At 45.7% G+C, this 19047-nt stretch overlaps 1 protein-coding gene across 7 annotated transcripts in view; it reads right to left on the reverse strand.

The window, feature by feature from the left end:
* Positions 1 to 19047, reverse strand: part of PAX8 (paired box 8) — a 124168-nt gene that overhangs the window by 20115 nt on the left and 85006 nt on the right. For 4 of the 7 annotated variants that reach the window (XM_078666851.1, XM_078666849.1, XM_078666850.1 and 1 more), the window contains exons 6-9: positions 17966 to 18091; positions 16970 to 17145; positions 14405 to 14525; positions 6990 to 7196 (exon numbers count right to left, since the gene is read on the reverse strand). In XM_078666851.1, coding sequence (XP_078522977.1) covers positions 6990 to 7196; positions 14405 to 14525; positions 16970 to 17145; positions 17966 to 18091 — 630 coding nt within the window. The remainder of the gene's footprint in view (positions 1 to 6989; positions 7197 to 14404; positions 14526 to 16969; positions 17146 to 17965; positions 18092 to 19047) is intronic. The other 3 variants (XM_078666854.1, XM_078666853.1, XM_078666852.1) reach the window with 1 other exon arrangement.

Raw genomic sequence — 19047 nt, forward strand, 5'->3', positions numbered from 1 at the left:
TGGTTTCCCCTCCAGGGCCCCTACGGCCCTGCAGGGTCAGTGCCCGGCCTGACTTGCGGCGGCCCCAGCAAAATAAGCACTACCCAACCCCTACCCCGCCACAGGCCTGACACTTCAGCAGCACTGACAGATCTAGCCAGTAGATGTCACTATGCGAACAGATTATGACCATACAGAAGGACACTTAATCTCCGTTTTGTTTTTGTCCCATTTAAAAAATGTAAATCGGGTTACTGTTCAACTACGTAAATGGGGGAGGATGTGGGGAGCGGAGAACTAGTGGAGTTAATTCAATAAACGGCTTATGTGCCACAGAATGAAGCCGGGAGCATCACATATTTTAGTTTGCCAAAGTTGTGCTGTCATTGTTTCGCCATGTTGTAATAGGAGTCGGTAGAGCGGAGGCGCGTGTTAGCTACATAGTTCTGAAATTTTAAAGACTCGGCCTCAATGCGCCGACTGGTGCAAGCAGGTATGGCTGGGTGGGGCTAGTGACTGCAGTGTGCCTGCCATCTTGTAATGGAAGCCTCACGTTGCAAGCGTGGGAAGCCATATTCGGCGCGAGACCTGCCAAGTGCACAGGATATGGGATCCCATCACACAATTTCAGGGTAAAAAGTCAATGATGAGCTGCCCTGTACAACATACATGCCAATAGGCTAGGGTGACCAGATGTTGAGAACCAAAAACCGGGACATTTTGGAAAAATAGAAGACTAAAAAATTTCGCACAGAATGACAGCTCTCATGCACAGAAGATGCATTAAGAAAATAAATCAAATGTAATTTCTACAACCAACATAATACCTATTAATTACTTTGCTTACTTACAACAGCTGCTAACAAGCACTGCTTTAGAACACCCAAAAAGTGCTTCTCACTGTTTTCAGTCGACCCCCTCTAAGAACCGAGACATACGTCAAAATTGCAGAAATCTGCCGGGACAGCAGGTGAAAAACCGGGACTATCTGGGTAAACCTGGGACATCTGGTCACCCTACATTAGGCCCAATTCAGACTGGAGTTCCCCGATGTTTTAAACCAAAAATTGCTTTAGTTTAGGTGCCTCCCGCCTAAAGTTGCCTCTGATTCAGTATAAACCAACTGAGAAAATACATTTCCTGATTTTCTTTTCAAAATCTCACACTTCCCAGTTCGAAAATGATGGAATGTATGCACAGCCAATGTCCATTACAAAGTGAAAAGAAGGAAAAATAAAATGATCATAACTGGGCGTTATTATCATTTTATTTGTTCCTGCTTCTTTGGGGGCAGGGCTGCTCTGCTCTCAGAGCAGGGGAAGGAGTGGTGGCACTCTGTAAAGAGCGCATTAATTTTTGACCGGCCCTCTAGGGCCCGCCATAAAGGTCATGCACACTTGGCATGTTCTTCATGAAGACTGCATTACTGTCTGCATGAAGAACATGCCCAGGCCCACATTCCCCATCTGAGCACTGAACCACGGCGCTCAGGCCACTCACAACACTACATTACAGCACTGTGATTGGTCAGGGAATCCTGGCTGCTTCCTCTTCTGGCTGGAGGGGGGGACGATTACAAGACCATGCCCGGCTCTCCACCTGCGATCCGTGCCAGCCGCTACTAGCTACCGGGTCTGAGACCCGGAGGGAGCCGCCCTATTTAAAGCCTTAACTAGGAGTGTGCAGATTTGCCAAACCAATGCTTTGTAACATCAGATCATTTTTTAAAACTATGCCAGCTTTTCAAATCGTGAAGATGGGGACGTTTGAAAAACATGGGAGGGAAATAGGTGCATTCTGCAACAGTGGGAAAAGTTCCAGCTACTGCAAAGGGCAGTTCCAGGCCAGTTTGCTTTGCCGCTGATTACTGTGTGCTACCTCCAGTGTCCCAAGCTTCTTACAATCCATTCCCTGCTGCCAAAAGTCTCCGGACAAGACTTCTGGCAGCAGGCAATAGGATGTATGACTCTGCCAAGCAGTTACTATTGTGTTCCACAACTGCATCTCTCTGTGTCAACTTCTATGTAGTTTATACATGTGCTGTAATATTACTTTGTGTAACAGGGCCATTTTTTTTATTTTTAATTGAATATTGTTTATGTGTTTAAAAAAAGGAATGTTCAGCCACTTCTGCTTTTCGATTCAAAAAGGGGGTGGTGATGGACAGAGTATCTGAGTTAATCAGAACACTCCTACCCAGTCAACAGATCAGGGCTTGATCCATCACCGTTTTTAGCTCACTGCACCATCCCAGTTCAGAACCTGGCTATATGCAAACTAGTCTGTCCCTGGCCCAGTGCATCATGGGAACAGGGCAGACCAAACTACCAAGCCAATTCTTTACTGGAAAGGAAACAAGCTTCCGGGGACCGGTTTCTGGCAATACAGCCGTCTTCGGCCCGGCTTGCTTGAATCCTGATGGTGCAGTGAGCAAGGGACTCACATCTGAGCATACCCTTCCACACTTGTGGTGGCCAAAACGATTCAAAAAGGGGGTGGTGATGGACAGAGTATCTGAGTTAATCAGAACACTCCTACCCAGTCAAAAGATCAGGGCTTGATCCATCACCGTTTTTTAGCTCACTGCACCATCCCAGTTCAGAACCTGGCTATATGCTTTTCAGTCAATTTTGCTTTTCCTTTTTCAGTTCAGCCAATGTTGCTTTTCCAGTTACAGTGAAATGCTTTACGATTTGATGATTACAAACGTCCAGCTGTCTGTGTGATTGGAAGCTCGTTCATTTTGTTATTGACCCCTGAAGACAGCTAGATAATTGGAAGCAGGCGTTCGACTGAGCTCTGCACAAGCTCCCCCCAGACTGCCAAACTTTCCAAGGTCCATGTATGAGTAACTCATCCATCCAGTTCAGGTTTTTTTTGCATTCTCCTAATTGTAGTAAGTTTATTCTTCCAGAAATTCAGCATTACAAGTGCCAGAACGTAAAGAAAACATGGACTAGATCTACTAGGCGCACTTAGATTTGAACCCCCCCCCTTCACAATACAGCACCCCGCTTTCAAAAAACATTGCAGCAATTTGCTGGGAGCCACAAGCTCTGTCAAGACATGGCCGCCCAATCTCCCTTCACAGAATCTATGGTGCACGCACGTAGACGTCCGTGGATACTAAAAGCTTCCATAGTGAGTGGGTATGGTAAGGTAGGACGTAAAAATACTGATATTTCTGGTGGTGGACTAGTACTAGCTGTAATTCACACGAGGTGCTGTACAACACACAGGACAGACAACGATGTGGCATTGACAGTGGCAGTCCCAGTACTTATTTTGTAGTATCATTGTGCTTTAAGCTAAAGAGAAACTGAGAAAAGGGAGAAATAAGAAGGAAGAGAAACATAAGAATGCAGTGAAAATTCAGAAGTCTGGGATGGGAAAGAAACTGCAAGATGTAGACAAAGAGAGAGGAAGTGGAAGGTAGTGAAAAAAAAAGAGTTCTGGAGTGGGATGACTAGATAGCCAAGGTAACTGCAACCCTGGCATTGGTTGGCCGGCCCTGGAGGAAAACCTTGGGCACCTGCACCTATTTTCTAAAGTACAGCTGCTACCCCTGGCTTGCTCTTTAAAGCCCCTGGTACTGCTCATTCTACCCCTGACCTTAGGGGTCATGAAGAGAGCAGCAGGACAGAAAGTGAACAGGGCTTTACAAGGCCCTCAGCAACAGCTGTTGAGCGGCTAAAGATGGAACACAGGTGGACCCTTGTGATGTCATCTGGAGTAAAGAAGCATGTGATGCCACTTCCGCTTCTCTTGGCATTTTGGTGAATTGAGGTTCATGCAAATTGACCAACAGTCTAAAGCATACAACCTTTATAACCTGAAGTGCGGCTCCGCTTTCCAAGGCGTGTAAGGGTTATGTGAGCTCTGCCGTCCAAGACCTGAAACCCCGGGATCTGTGCCAGTTGGGATAGTTTGAGTTGCTGATTCCTGAGACTGTACAATGTATGTAACCTGAGGGACGGCTATCCCACCTGGGGTCTGGGTCATTTATGTGATGATGGGGACAGGCCAGCTGCCTGCGCAGGTACTGTGTACCCTGACGGTGGTGGTTGGGCCTGCTTAGGGCGTGTGAGGTCTGAGTGAGCCACGGAACATCTCAGGCTTGTGAAGTCTGTCTGAGTTCATGGCTAGCTGTGCTGTAAACTGTGAGGTGAGAGATAGCTCTGCTGTCTCTGGTCTGTGAGATCTGTGTGAGCGGTGGAATAGCTCAGGCCTGACAGTGGTGTGTGAACTGAGGGACAGATCTCCTGTCTCAGGCGTGAGAGGTCTGTGTTAGTTACTAGATAGCTCTATTGTAAAGAATGAGCTGAGAGATAGCTCTGCTGTCTCTGGTCTGTGAGATTTGGGTGAGCGAGGGGACAGGTCTGCGGTCTCAGGCCTCAGAGGGATGCATGAACTGAGGGACAATCTTGCTTTCTGAGGCTCATCATATATCTGTGTGAGCTGAAGAACAAATCTGCAGTCCCAGACTTGTGGGGTCTGTGTGGCTTTGGGATAGCCCAGCTGCTCGTGTGAGCTGACAGATACCTCTGCTGTTCCAGTCCTGAGAGTGATATGTAAACTGAGGGACAACTCTGCTGTCGGAGGCTGGTGAGAGCTGTGTGAGCTGAGAAAACTGGTGACTGCATCCGAGCCATTAGACGCCGGCCTCTGGAGAGCAGGCTGTGCTTAGAAGCGTGAAATGGAAGAGTTTGCAACAGGAGGGGAGGAGGGGCGGCTTCGAGGAGGACGTGAAAGCGAGCCCTTGTGTATAGCCCTAGCCGGTCTAGTGATCTGAAGCTGGAGGCGCAGACCTCCCATCCGAGGGGTGGGCGAGTGAGGGAGGAAGGGAAGCTACCTCAGCGCATCTCCTGGGGTGGGATATTGACAGCGGAGGAGCGCTCTGATTAAGCATCTGTTTAAAAAACACGCACCCCCACGTTTCCTTCTTTTCTACACAATCCAGCAAAGTGAAAAACCTTTTGAATTCGCCTGAAACCCAAGAGGGATTTCACCATCACTACAGTCTTGGATTCACACGGGTTGACGTCAGGCTGAGCCCTCTGCCGGCTAAGACACGCTTACTGGTCCCACATTCACTGTCTGACACCAGAGTGAGCGCTTCCGGTGTGAGCACTTCCGGTGGTGCAGAATAATGAGCTCCACACTCACTGACGCACAAGGCAGCATTCACTAGCGTAACAGAGCATTGGGCCTCACACTGATCGCACAAACTGAGCCCTCCCCAGTCCAGCATCCAACCTACCTCCACTGACACCAGGCTCTGCTCACCCCAGTACTGCAGTCCCAAATTTGTTCACAACCAGAACTTTCTCCAGTACTGCAGTGCTAGGCGGCCCACTGCCACTGATACCGACCTGAGCTCTCTGATACTACAACCCGAGGAAGACCACGCTCACAGCCGCCTTGACATGGACCGACACTCATTTACTCCAAACGCTCTCCAGTACTGCAGTTTTACGGGCCCACATCCACCGGCCCCAGGTTGTGCCCTACCTCCCTGGCATTACAGCCCCTGTGGTCCACTCTCACTAACTCCAGTCTAAATTCACCCAGTACATGAGCCTTAGGGAGCCACACCCACTGACCCCAGACTGAACTGCTCCAGTACTGGAGCCTTAGGGAGCCACACCCACTAACCACAGACTGAACTGCTCCAGTACTGGAGCCTTAGGGAGCCACACCCACTGACCCCAGTCTGAACTCTCCCAGGACTGGAGCCCTAGGGAGCCACACCCACTGACCCCAGACTGAACTCTCCCAGTACTGGAGCCCTAGGGAGCCACACCCACTGACCACAGACTGAACTGCTCCAGTACTGGAGCCTTAGGGAGCCACACCCACTGACCCCCGCCTGAACTCTCCCAGTACTGGAGCCCTAGAGAGTCACACCCACTGACCCCTGACTGAACTGCTCCAGTACTGGAAAGGGAGCCACACCCACTGACCCCAGTCTGAACTCTCCCAGTACTGGAGCCCTACGGAGCCACAACCACTGACCCTACTCTGAAATCTCCCAGTACTGAAGTCTAAAAACACCCACACCGACTGACCCTAGTCTGAACTGCTCCAGTACTGGAGCCCTAGGGAGCCACACCCACTGACACGTCTGAACTCTCCCAGTACTGGAGCCTAAAACACCCACTGACCCAAGGTTGGGCTCTCCCTACCCCGCATTACAGCCCCTGTGGTCCATTATCAGTGACTCCTGTCTGAACTCTCCCAGTACTGGAGGTTCCGTGGCTCCAAGCTCACTGACCCCATGCGCAGCTCTCCCAGTACTGCAGCTTAACGTGTTCTAACTCACTCACCCCGGCAGGGCTATCTAAGCACTGCAGATTAAAGGCCCCATTTAGACGGCTCCATTCAGGGGTACAACCCTGACACCAGCAGAGAGCTACCAAACTGTACAGACCTATGCACCCCTACACCGAAACTAAAACAAATCCGAGGTCTCTAGCTCTAGACCTCATGGAGTCACTCTCTGACAGTAAGCTGTACTCTTCAGATCTACAGGATGGTCAGTCACCCTCTCACTTACACTGGGTGGTATCCATCTAATTCTACAGCCCCATGGCCCCTACACTCACTGACACCAGGCTGAGCTCTCTCATACTGCAGCCTCAGGGGTTCCTCTCTCACTGACATCAGTCTGAGCTTTCCCTAATACTGATGTTTTAAAATCACTAATACCCAAAACAATATACAAAGATAAGCTCTCTAGTACAGCAGTTTAATGGGTTCCGCAATCACAGACACCAAGGTGAGCGTTGTCCAGTACTACAGATCTGAACCTGCAGTACTGGAATCGTTTCTGGTTTCACTATCAAGAGACTGAGCTCTTCATGTTACTGTTTTTCCATAAGCCTCACACTTACTGACATTAGGCTACTCTACTGTTCTACAATCCCATGGGCCCCAGGCCGATACGTCCCAGTACTTTGGCCCATAATCCCCCAAAATGCTCCAGTGCATGACACTCGTCCACTCCATACCTGTGATCATTGCCTGGCCTGTGAATTGGCCGTACACGGAGGCCACGTGGGGGAAGGCACTGAAGGTAGGGGCGGAGTTCATCCCCAGCTCTCCCACACCGGTTGGCTGCAGGTCCGAGAAGGAGGGGCTACATAAGGAAGGCGGGGTGGAGCTAGCGGCGCGGCCATCTTGCGTTTCCTGCTTTATGAAGAAAGATGAATGTGGATCTGTTGAGAGGATGAGGGAGGGGGGAGAAATAGAAGACATGGAACAGAGATGGAATGAGAAGGAGGGTTTTACACACAATGAACAAAGCACAAGCCTGGAAGATGGAGGGGTTTAGATCATGTGCACTGGGGTTTATTCTATGTAGACAGGAGTGCTGAGGCAGTGTTTAGCGGATGAAATCAGCGCAGATATGGTAGAAGTGATCAAAACATGTTTTGTGGCAGGGCTGAGGTAGTATACCTTAGGCCCGGGGCACAGTGGCTGTACTTGTAGAAATGCTGCACCACATGGTACAGCTCTTCAGACAATGGGGTATATATTACAAGCCCCTATCGCCACAACAATGTCACTCTTAGTGACTTTGTGGTGGCGATAGGGGATTCGCGATATCGTGATTGGCGATAGGGGTTTAGCCTTATTTACAAGGCAGCGTTAAGCCACGTTAAGTGGCTTAAATAAATGCACTAAATAAGATGCCCTTTCACGCTATACTTAGCGTGAAAGGGGCGGGCAATCGGCGTTGTGGTAGGCATTCCACCGCAACACTTATTGATTTTGATGCTGCCCCCTATTTACAAGGGTGGCATAAACAGGAGGCAGCGCCAACATTAAGACCAGGGAAAACCTGGTCTTAAACAGGCGAAATGAGGAGAAATGCTTTATTTCTCCCTGTTCTTGCAGTTTCTATGTATGCTGCATTGTGCAACACACATAGAAACAGCAAAATGCCATTGATTGTTTATGTGCAGGAAGCTGTCCCTTCCTGCACATAAACAATTAAAAAAATGATGTTTTGCAACTAGTATGTGTGCTGCATTAAGTAGCACACATAAAAGTTACAAAACGCCATTTAAAGATTGTTTATGTGTAGAAAGGGAGACCTGCATTGGCACTAGGCTGCATAATTTTGCGATTGCGCTGGGGAAAACATGGTGCAGCCCTGTATTTCTGAAGTGGTGGAGCGCGGTGTTAAGCCAAGGAGGCTAACACCGCGCTCCGTCACTTTGTTGTAAATATGCCCCAATGTTTGTTGGAGATGGTGCAACAATGTGCACTGGAGGTGCAGAAACCTTAACTGATAGAGGGTTCAGACCATATATTGTGGAGCTGTGATCATGTACAGGACAAGGGCTGAGGCTATGTGTGTTGATTTAGATGAGATCAAGAGCACTGAAAGGGCTGAGGCCACCACTGGTGGATTGGCTGAGAACAAGTGTGTAGTGAAGGGATTGATTCCAACTATGGTGGAGGCAATAGTAGGTCTGAAACCATGTGGGGTGGAAAGGCTGAGACCAAGTGTGGTCTATGGCTGAAAACAAGACTGGCACAGGCACCAAGGCTATGTACAATGAAAAGGCTGAATCCTTGTGAATTGGAAGAGCGGAAATCGTTTATGGTGGTTGGTGGGGTTGAGACTACATATAGTTGAAGGATGCAGTGGTCAGTAGTGGGTGGCAGTCTTGATGAGTGTTCGGGATGTCTTGAGTGGTCTTGGAGTGTGTTGATGTATAGTGGGTGGGGCCGGTGATCAGCAGTGGAGAGTTCCAGTGACGAATGGACGCCTGTAGTGATCATTAAAGAAGAATTGGAAATTTGTGGTAGATATTGGTTCAAAGATTTGGTGGTCAGAAGTGAGGGTGGTGGTGCTGTTCTGGCCATAGTATGATCTGTGGTGATCAGGAATGGACTGGTGTGGATATTCATGCAGGAATGTGCTGATAAGGAGTAGAGGGTTCTTGTGATTAGTAACTCGGACTCAGGTAATCAGCATAGCTGGGTGTGGTGATCAGTAGTTGGAGCTGTGGTAATCAGTAGTTGGCCTTGTTTCCATCTTCAGCATAGTCTTGTGATGGTCAATTGTGGTTTAGCATGGGTTTGATAATGATTAGTAGTGACCTGTGTCATCGGCAGCAAAGGGATGCGGAAAGTCATGTGGCAGGGAGTGATGTTGGATGGAAGGGCTAGTGATGCTGATGGTTGAGAGATGATGATAAGTAGTGGACGTGGATTTTCACCAAAGCAGTTCCAAGAGCATACTTTCAGAAAAGTCACAAATGAAATGGACAACAGCACCCACTCTCATCCGTAGAGTGGAAGTCTGCACACTGTTTAGGTCTGGTTTGACAGTGCAGCCGTTTGTCTGACCTAATGTAACATATTCCTTAAAATATACATAAGGTGGGCTTTGGCTCGGCCCAGAGTAGCATTTCTCTCTCACTTCATGTTATTCGCTATTTGGTGCAGCATTTTGCCTCTTATGGAATATTTACATTTCACAGCATGAGGGACTATTTTACAACTCAAAGGTATCATGAATCAAGAAAGATTCAATAATTTATCTCATAAATGTATTATTTAGAGAATGCCATATTTTTTGTTTTTCTTTTTGACTGCTGCAGGCCATTTCAAAATATTTTAGGGACTCAAAATGAAAGCCAGACTAGTTGGCATTGTCTATGCTTGATTTTTTTTATTGCACCAGAATAAACTTGCGTAACTCGCAATTACTGGCTATGCGCATCACATTAATGCAATCTCGGAGGCCAAGTAGGACCCGAAGATATCTTGTGGGAATTGTGTACCTGAGCTGCATGTACTAGTAACGTTCACTGCTGGCTTTGAAAAATTGTATGGTTAATACATTGAGATGACATTCCTTTTATATGCAAGGGCTCAGCTCACGTGGCTTTCACAGAGAGGACTACCCACGCATTATACGTATATAACCTCAATGTTTGTGGTGATTGGACGTATTGAGCATGGAAAATAATGATGCCGTTTTGCATAGCCTTTCCTAGAGGTTTTCACCTTCCCCCAAATGTGGATCTGTGTACAGATGATAAACAGAACAGTTGTGTTCCCCTCTTAACCTTACAGATGGGTCCAACAAAGCGATCGAGAGAGAGGTCAGGGAGTGAATAGGAATAGACTGAGTTCCACTCCTACCTTCAAGGGAGAGCTATGTACTGAGAGAAACTCCATTGATTCAATGGAAACATTGATTTAGTTCTCATATCCTCCATGAAGATTATCGCTGTGAGGCCAATGAGTTCATGGATATACAGGCACATGCATCAAAGGATTTTGCGATCGCAAACGGTGCGATTCGCAAAAATCGGCCGTTTGCGATCGCAAAATCTGCTTTTGGAATGCTTGAAGGGTGAAGGCCCTCGCAATTTGAGAATTTGAGAATTCTCAAATTGCGATTGCATTTAAGGAATCGCATTTTGCGATTCCTTAAATGCAATGCATGAAACTTAAAAACATTGCGATTTCGCAATTAGGGGGAGCAAATTACCATGAGGTTGAACCTCATGGTAATTTGCGAAAACTTTGAAAAATGCACTTTTGTGCTTTTTTCAAAGTTTCATGTTGTTCACACACATGCCCTTAGGGCATGTGTGTGCACAACATATGTGTACAGATTGATTTCAGGGGTGCAACAGGGTGTCCTTTGGACACCCCTGCACCCTTGAAATCGCATTCTCAATTTGCAATTCGCTAATTGCTAATCGCAAATTGACAATGGCTTCCCATTCATTCCTATGGGCCTCTAGGCCCATAGGAATGAATGGGGAGGTATTCCTTAATTGCGACTCGCAATTTGCGAGTTGCAATTAAGGAATATTAAGAAATCGCAATTTATTTAGCGATTTCTTGATGCATTGCATTTTGCAATTCCTTAATTGTGATTCCTTATTTTTCGCAATTAAGGAATCGCAAAAAGTGCCTGAAAGTGTCTACACTTTAATGGCGTTGCTTTGTTTTTCCCATATAATTTAAATATGGCAAAATATTATGTCATTTTGGGGCTTATTTAGGGTTTTGGCCGGTTTTGCTCTATTCCGTCAGTTCAGCAGAAAGACATATGTCGCCCATCATATTTAGGCATTTGCTCCAGACAGACACCTCATCTGTCGTAGTGGCAGCTCCACTGAAGGTCTGAAGCTTTGCTGGCTGCGTGCCATGCTCAGTGCCCCAGCACAGGAAAGTTGTTTGGTAATCAAAAACAAACTCCTAAAATGGGAGTTTGTTATTGAAAAAAAAAGCAAATGGTCCTGAGATGAGGTGAGTTTTCGTTTACAGCATGGGAGTCATTTCTTTGTTTTCCTGCTCAGGACCTCCAGGCATTGGCAGGTGCCTTCAAACAAGGAAAAACTGTGAATGAACATCTGCCCTAAATAGGTCGGACTGTGAGTTACTCTGACCAATGGCCCAGTATCAGTCGGAATATGCTGTGCACGGAAAGTCTTTCCAGCGACCATGCCCATGTTGACTTGAAGTCTAGCAATCAGTAACCATTGCGACAGATCCACTGATAGCAAACTGTGACTGCCACCCCATTCCCCCACCCCCATATTGAAATGCAAGGTCCCCTGTGCCTCATGAACATCTTAATCATAGCCATGGAGCCTTTAACACAAACTGCCAGGTGCCAGAGACACAAGGAAGACCTGGGGCACAAGAATATCTGGACTTTGACCACTAGATTTTAAGGTTCATGCGTGTTACGGAAATGGGTGTCCCCTATCCATGACCACAATGTAACAAAGACCTGAGGCACCAGAAAAGCCCAAATACAATTCGATTTTTTTTATACTTGCGCATTTTGTCCTCCTCTAATCACAAACCACAATAAAGCGCCAACGGAGGCTCTCTTGTAACACTGAGCGAGCAATACAGCAATACAAATAAATGGAAGAAAATGCAAAAGTCTTTTTACTCCAAAACGTTCTCTTCTTCTCAAAATCACGACCAGATCTACACATCCCTATGAGCAATTTCAGCTTTGTCTGCGTGTTGGCTCTTGCTATATTTTACAAAGACTATTTGTAAAGTAGTGTTACACTTCGAGAATCTGTCGTCCATCATTAAATCCAAAGAGCCAATATCGCTCTTCTCTACATGGTAGCTCACTATTGTAACACTGTCTATTTGACTGCCTAACGAAACACAAAGCCGAGTAAGATAGAGATTATGGTTACGAGGATTTCAGAGACTTTGCAAATGCTGCCCCAAACGTTAACATAGCTTGTGCATTTGATGAGAAATTACAATCTTTGCTTTATTATGCTATGTTACAGAAACATTGGGGTCGATTAGGATGGCGGACCATCCTGTTGTAGGAAGCGACCGTCCACCACAGGGGCGGAGGGCCCGTGTGTCGAATTAGGATGCACCCGCCACAGTGGCGGGTGCATCCCGCATTTTTAACATTGCGGCGGGCGGTGCTGAAAATGCATGTTGTGCGTTTCAAAGCACAACATGACAGGCAACGCGCGGTGCCTGCCATGTTGTTCTGTGAAACGCAGGGGGGTACCATAGGTACCCCCATGTGCACCCCCTAGCCCCCTTCACTCTGGGGGCCCGCAACGGTCCCCCAAAGCAAAGGCATATGACCGCCGGCATCGTAATATGGTTGGCGGTGTCTCGCATACACCGCCACCATATGTAAGCAGGATGGCGGACGGATTGCCTCCGGGCCGGCTGTAGCCACCGCCGGCCCGGCGGGGGCAATCCGTCCGCCATCCTAATCGACCCCTTAGTTTGAGGTCAAAGTTTGTATTCTATCATACAATTGACCCTAGTTCACTCCTGTGCACCCAAAACTAAATCAGAGCTGGCCCACCAGAACTAGTTATTTGTATTTATTTTAAGATCTGAAGAGGTTCTGCAGACAAGGGCACAGAAGACATATAACTGGGGCCAGGACTTTTCTGTTGCAGTTTTGTACAGGTTAGAATGAACCATAGGATTGTGAGGGGGGCTTTTGCTGTTCAACTTAGAAGATAAGAGGTTATACCAGTACTGGGCTATGCTATCCTGAAGTCTTCCACCACTGAATATTGGCATCTGCAATACCTCTGCAATAAAGGCTTAAGTATTTGATTTACCTCAGCATGCTCCTTGTGGATGTGATTTTATTTCCTTGTATCAGTGGCACCCCTGAAAAACGGATCTTAAAGTATTTGGAACAGAAACTGGTCTGCAGCAACAGTGAGTCGTGCCCTTTGTCACTGAGCCAAAGGCCCTTTACCAAGAAGTATGTATTTTGACTCTGGGATACTTTCTCCTTGCCAAACAGAAATCTACCTTTTTGTTGGTTGGGGGATCCCAGTTTATGTTTGAGTTCTTGTGTTTTGTGTAATAGAAGCTGTGGTTCAAAGACACCGAGCTCGCCTCCTTACACCAAGAGCCACTGCAAAACTAAGCCAAAGAAGAAGCTTCCCCCACCTACACTCATTTAGCAAACAAGACTGTAGTAAAATATCTGAGATGCACAGCTTTCCAGAGATTGTACAGTACTAACAATTTCCAGCCTGCAGTAAAAGGTTATCCATAGTCTTCAATGTTACTATGACTATACAATCTTACTATGTAAGGCTATAAAACATTTTGATGCTTTATCTTTGTCTCAGAAACTGCTAGGGCCTTCTGATTTGATCTGCCTGCCCTCATTTTTACTTACCCACATATCTGGTGGCAAATAAGGACCCCTTCTTTGTTAAAGTTATAACCCTGACTGGGCAGAGTCTTTTACTGAGTGTTGTTATGTTGCATCCTGTGCCTGTGTGATCCAAACCGTCATCAACTTCTAAAACAAGTTTTGACATCTTGACTACTCCATCCCTTGGTGAGTCAAAGCCCGAAAGAGCTGCTTAACTGTGCCCTATGCCCTGGTACACCAGTCATTAATGGTGGCCAATAACCAGTGAACTACTGAGTAAACACTGAAATCCCTGGACACTAGAGAAAAGTGACATCCTGAGCACTGCACCAGCTGGAGACCTCTGAGTTACCCCTAGGATATCTACTATAACTGCTCTAAAATCTATGTGTATAGCAAATACCCTTTGCTTTCAAGAGTAATACTCCTCACTGGATCTTGACATTGATTGGTTTTAACAATTTTGGGTTACACTCTATATGGTACCGACTATCAGACCTTTTATCATGTGTTAGGTCTTAACAGCTTATACACACCTACCAACGTAGAGCCAATAAAACTAGAGTCTTGAATTACCACTATGTACCCAATATCCAGAGTCCCTAGAAGAATGTGTAGTTTCACACTTCCCCCTGCTTGCCACTTCCTACAAGCAACGTGATTGGGAGGAACAATATAGGTGTGATAGGTGCTACTCAATTGGCCAACATTCAACATATTTAGTCCGTTTTGTGGCAGAACCACACCGGAGCATCATACCTGATACAGCTGCATAGGCCTGGTGCGCAGACAGGTTTCGTCCAAGGGGGGTGCTGGAAGGAGTTAGCGTTGATTTCCCATCATCCATTGCACTGTTGAGTAGAGGTAGTGGATACAAACTCTGGAAATAAAGAAAAAAATCAAAGCAATCAGTTTTCTTGTAAAATACATATGGTATATAATTTGCAGAATGAAGATGCATGCACTGGAATTTCCTCAAAAGGGTTAAAAGGGGACATAGAGATATGTAAAAGGCTTCTGCTATCTTTGCTTCCTATCAGATGCTCATCCACCAGGTTAATGACTTTAAAGTGGGGGGAAACCCAGCTTCAGACCTTGAACGATAAACTTTTCTGATCAAATAAGCATGATTTTACTTCCATTGCGTGGGTTGAGCTTCCCCACGACTTGCTCTTTTCTTCTTTGAATGCCTCACACTTCATTTTGGACTGCTTAAGTTTCATACTGTATTGCTCAAAAAACTTCTTGCGTTGATGGCTTGAGGATACTTTGGATGAATTGAGAATTTTTCTTAATGGCTATAGAGACTTCCTTGCAAGGTTTAGACTTCCCCATAGTTAGTCCCAGCATTCTCTTAGATATTAGCTTCCTCTTGCATCGCTGAAGCTTTTTCTTAGATAGTCTAGAGACTTTCCTTTAGATACCGTAACTCTCCATGAATGTATAAAGCATTCTCTTGAAGGACTAATGCTTCCCAAAGATTACCCAAGTGTCCATTGTATATCTCAAGGTGTCTTTATATGGCTTTCTACAGCTCTAGTTCCATCAATAGAACACATAAATTGGCCTCTTCATTATTTACTGCTCTTTATTCATGAAACGGGCATTACACTGCACACTGAAAAATGTTTAGATACCACCCTTCAAGAAGACTCCCACCTTCACACCAGTGAAGTTTCCAACTACTAACAGGCCACCCACATCTCCTTCCCAGGAACAATACTGCTAAGAGCGATAGAAATCCCACGTCAAGCATTCATCGATTGACACCTCATTCTTCAGTCCTATCCGGCAAAGTTGTTCCACAGGTGCATCACAAAAGCAACAACCACCTTGTTGACTGATGATGCCCTCCAAATGATTGATCAAGAAATATGTGTCTCTTTGTTCCTATTACCATTAAAGGACTATGACCACATGCTCCTAAAATAAAATAATTCCTTCCTTTCAGTTACATTGTGTTAGTCCAGATCGAACTCCACATTCTCTACGATCACACTATGTACCGCTCCCCAATGCATCATCCTCTTAACAAGTCTGGTCATACTATTGATAGAAACCCTTCAACTTCTCCTTGCTAAACGAGAAATATCACTGCATCAGTATACATCTCTATCTCAGCTTTAATCAGCAAAATCAGATTCTGGGCAAATGTATTTCTGTAACACAGAGCTTGATTTCCATTATCTACCAGTGTTTAAAACCCAAACACTCATATCAATACAGAATACTAGTTCTAGTTCTCTCACATTGGGCTGTGTATTACATTTGTTAAACACAATCCCAAGACTTCATTGTTGTCTGTAGCTTTCCCCCAGCCATCACATGAGCAAGAAGTCACAGACAGTTTATCACATGTTAAGATTCCTCTTTAAAATCATGGCCTACGCCCTCCAAGCAGGGCATGCCCAGGGTTTGTCCGGGAAGGTCAGATATGGGTTGGATTGTCAGAATAACCATTGACTCTTTCAAAAAGTTCCAATTACATTTAGGTAGGTTTATCATATATCGATATCCTGAAAACCAGCCTGGAACCAGCCGTCCTGGACCTGAGTTGAACACCGATACACTAGCTACTAGTTTAATCTGAAGTGGATGGAGACACACACTTCTTACCTGTCTTGTGTCACTTACAACACTATCCAATGAAGAAGGACACTCAACCCCACCTATTCATTCAATCACTGCCTCACACCTGTGATTTTGTACAGTCTGGGACACCCTCTTGTGTGATTAGTGTGCTATACAAATCAATATAACATAACAATACCAATGCCTACTCCTACCTACTCTTTCTATCCTTCTACCCTTTTAACAAACATTGTCTATGCTCCATGATCTATACTGATCTTTGTCGTAAGAGTGTGCCATGTACTGGGAATCAATGTTAAGAATCCTTCTGGGTTTACTATAACCTCTTCCACCATGTCTTTCCTTGAGTTTGGTGTTAGGGTTGCAACATTTGTTTTGGCTTAAGTTACTTAAACTTCAGTGCTATCAACACCCTAGTCCTCCATGTTTTCTGTCGTACTAAGTATAGCGACTGTGCCATATGTTACGCCTCACACTGTTAATTTACGTTCTGTGCTAGACACAGCCTATCCCCGTGTCTTATACTGCACTAGGCTATTACACTCATGACCTTGCTATGTACTATTCTTGTTCTGTTAATCATTCAACTGTGCTGTGTACCACACTCAACTGCCCCATAAAGCTATACATGCACTATAAAAATACCTTAAATCAGACAAAGTAAAAATGTACCACTACTTGCTGACTTGTCTGTTTACATCTCTTCTAGACTGTCTTGCAGCCCACACTCACCTGCTCCCCTTTAGCATGGCTGGGTGAAGCGTAGGCTTCTGGATAGTGTTGCCTCTCGAAGGGACATTCCATGGCTTCAAGGTGGTGCTGGCTGAAGGCGTCTGTTCGCAGGTGTTTCCGGGAGACTCCGCTGCTACCCTGCGAGTCGAGGCTGAGTCGGCAGCTGTCCTGGTCACCTGCAAATAAGGCCAAATATACAGTTGTTGCTTTGGGATAAAAACATTATGAGTAGGAGTAAGGATCGGGGGGAGAGAGGTCTGTGACAAGGGGTAGGACTTGCGTTCCTTCTGACACAGCATTCATCCATGGCAAGGCAGGGTTAATGCCCCAGTTAGAACAGGGCCTCTTTCCTAGGAGAAGGTGAGGTCTGTCCCCAAGGAAGAGCCGGACCTGCTTTTCAGGAAGAGAGAGTCTTGAATCCTTGGGGCAGTGGTGCCTGCTGTGCAAGGAAGACCATGGCAGGCTTTCAAGGAAATGTGGACTCTTGCTGCCCCCTGATCCCAGGTGCCACATGAAATATTGGACCTTCCACTTAGCCAAAGTCAGATCTGAAGTCTTTTGTGTAATTTTGCACATGCCGTATCCATGCCCTATACAATTAGGTGATCTTTGGTATCTAACAAACAACTTCTTGCCGTCTCACTCCAGGTGACCAGTGTGACGTATAGCGCGCTCATCTCTGCTTCAGACCCAAAGTAGAGTTTCATATATTTGGCCAGCACGATACTTGCTCTCTGACCCTACGATACCAAGTATATATAGTATGGAAGATGCTTAGAGCATTATTTGAATGTACCCAAAGCTGTGCATAGAAGGCTTTACTGACTTATCTCTTCATCCTATAGAATTGCCAGTATTGAGCAGGACAAGCAGCTGACTCTACCACATATTTACCAATAAAGCCGCCTAGGATCCTTGAAGAATCATAGAGTTAAAAGGTAAAACTGCTGTGAAGCAACCATTAATAACAAACTCATATCAAGACCAAAGACTCACTGTCGTCCATTTTGCGTTTGCCGTCACCAGATGAGGGGACAATGCCAAGAAGCCCGTTGATCGAGTAGGTGGATCCCAGCGAGTCAGACTGCGGGGACTCGGGCGGGGTAACTGCAGAACTAGGAACTTCGAAGAAAAGAAACTATATTTAGCATTTATTTTTTATTTCACCTCATTGAATGGTGCCCACTTGGCCAAGGCAAGTGAGTGCTGTGTAACATAACAACAAAATAAATACATTTTATCCAAACTAAGCAACATATAAACAATTAGCGCTTAACATAGTAAAAGGAAGATAAGCACATGCAAAAAGTAAAAGTGTATTTATAATTTCTTTCTAAAACGATCCCCTTAAATAATGGCAATATTAATTTGCAAAGAATTTCATAGAGGCATGACCCACATTTAAAAAAAATTGAGAATCCATTTGTCTGAGAATTGGATCACTGGTCCATTTTGAGATCAATAGTTAGGTTAGATCATGTGTAGGAATTCTCTACACAGGGTTCAGCAAGCTTCTTTCCACAGCCGCTATGAGCATAGGGAGGTATTCTGTCTAAGGGGTAACATTGAAGCTCTCTCAGAGAACATGATGAAACTCCTTCCGGGGGGGGGCAAGTACTCTTCTAAAGGTTTTAAAAGCACATGGAGAATTTGGTCCATAGAAACCCAGAGAATCTTTCTCATAACCACGTAGAGCTTTTTGAGAAGTTGCTTTACGGGGAACAAGTGAACGTTTATCAAAACCTCTGAAGAATAAGACACACAAAGCAAATGTTAACTCAGCTGGGCAAAAACATGTTCTATATCTGGGTGTTTAATATAAACATGACACTGGGAGTTATAGCCAGTGTGCGTTTACCATTGGCTCAGAACCTTAGTTCAGATTAAAAGTCCATGCAAGTCTTTTGGAATAAGCGAACAAAGACAGATGGGCTGAGGTCACACTGTGAGTGTCGGGTAAGTACCCACGGATGAAGTCAGAAAAGGAACACAGAGGAGGTTGATGGCTGCTCACCACTAGGCCACGGGTTACACATTCTGAGAGCCAGACCAACCCTCCATAGTGGAAAACATTCATG

Source organism: Lissotriton helveticus, chromosome 11 (assembly GCF_964261635.1).
Source record: "Lissotriton helveticus chromosome 11, aLisHel1.1, whole genome shotgun sequence".
In the NCBI taxonomy this organism is placed as follows: domain Eukaryota; kingdom Metazoa; phylum Chordata; class Amphibia; order Caudata; family Salamandridae; genus Lissotriton; species Lissotriton helveticus.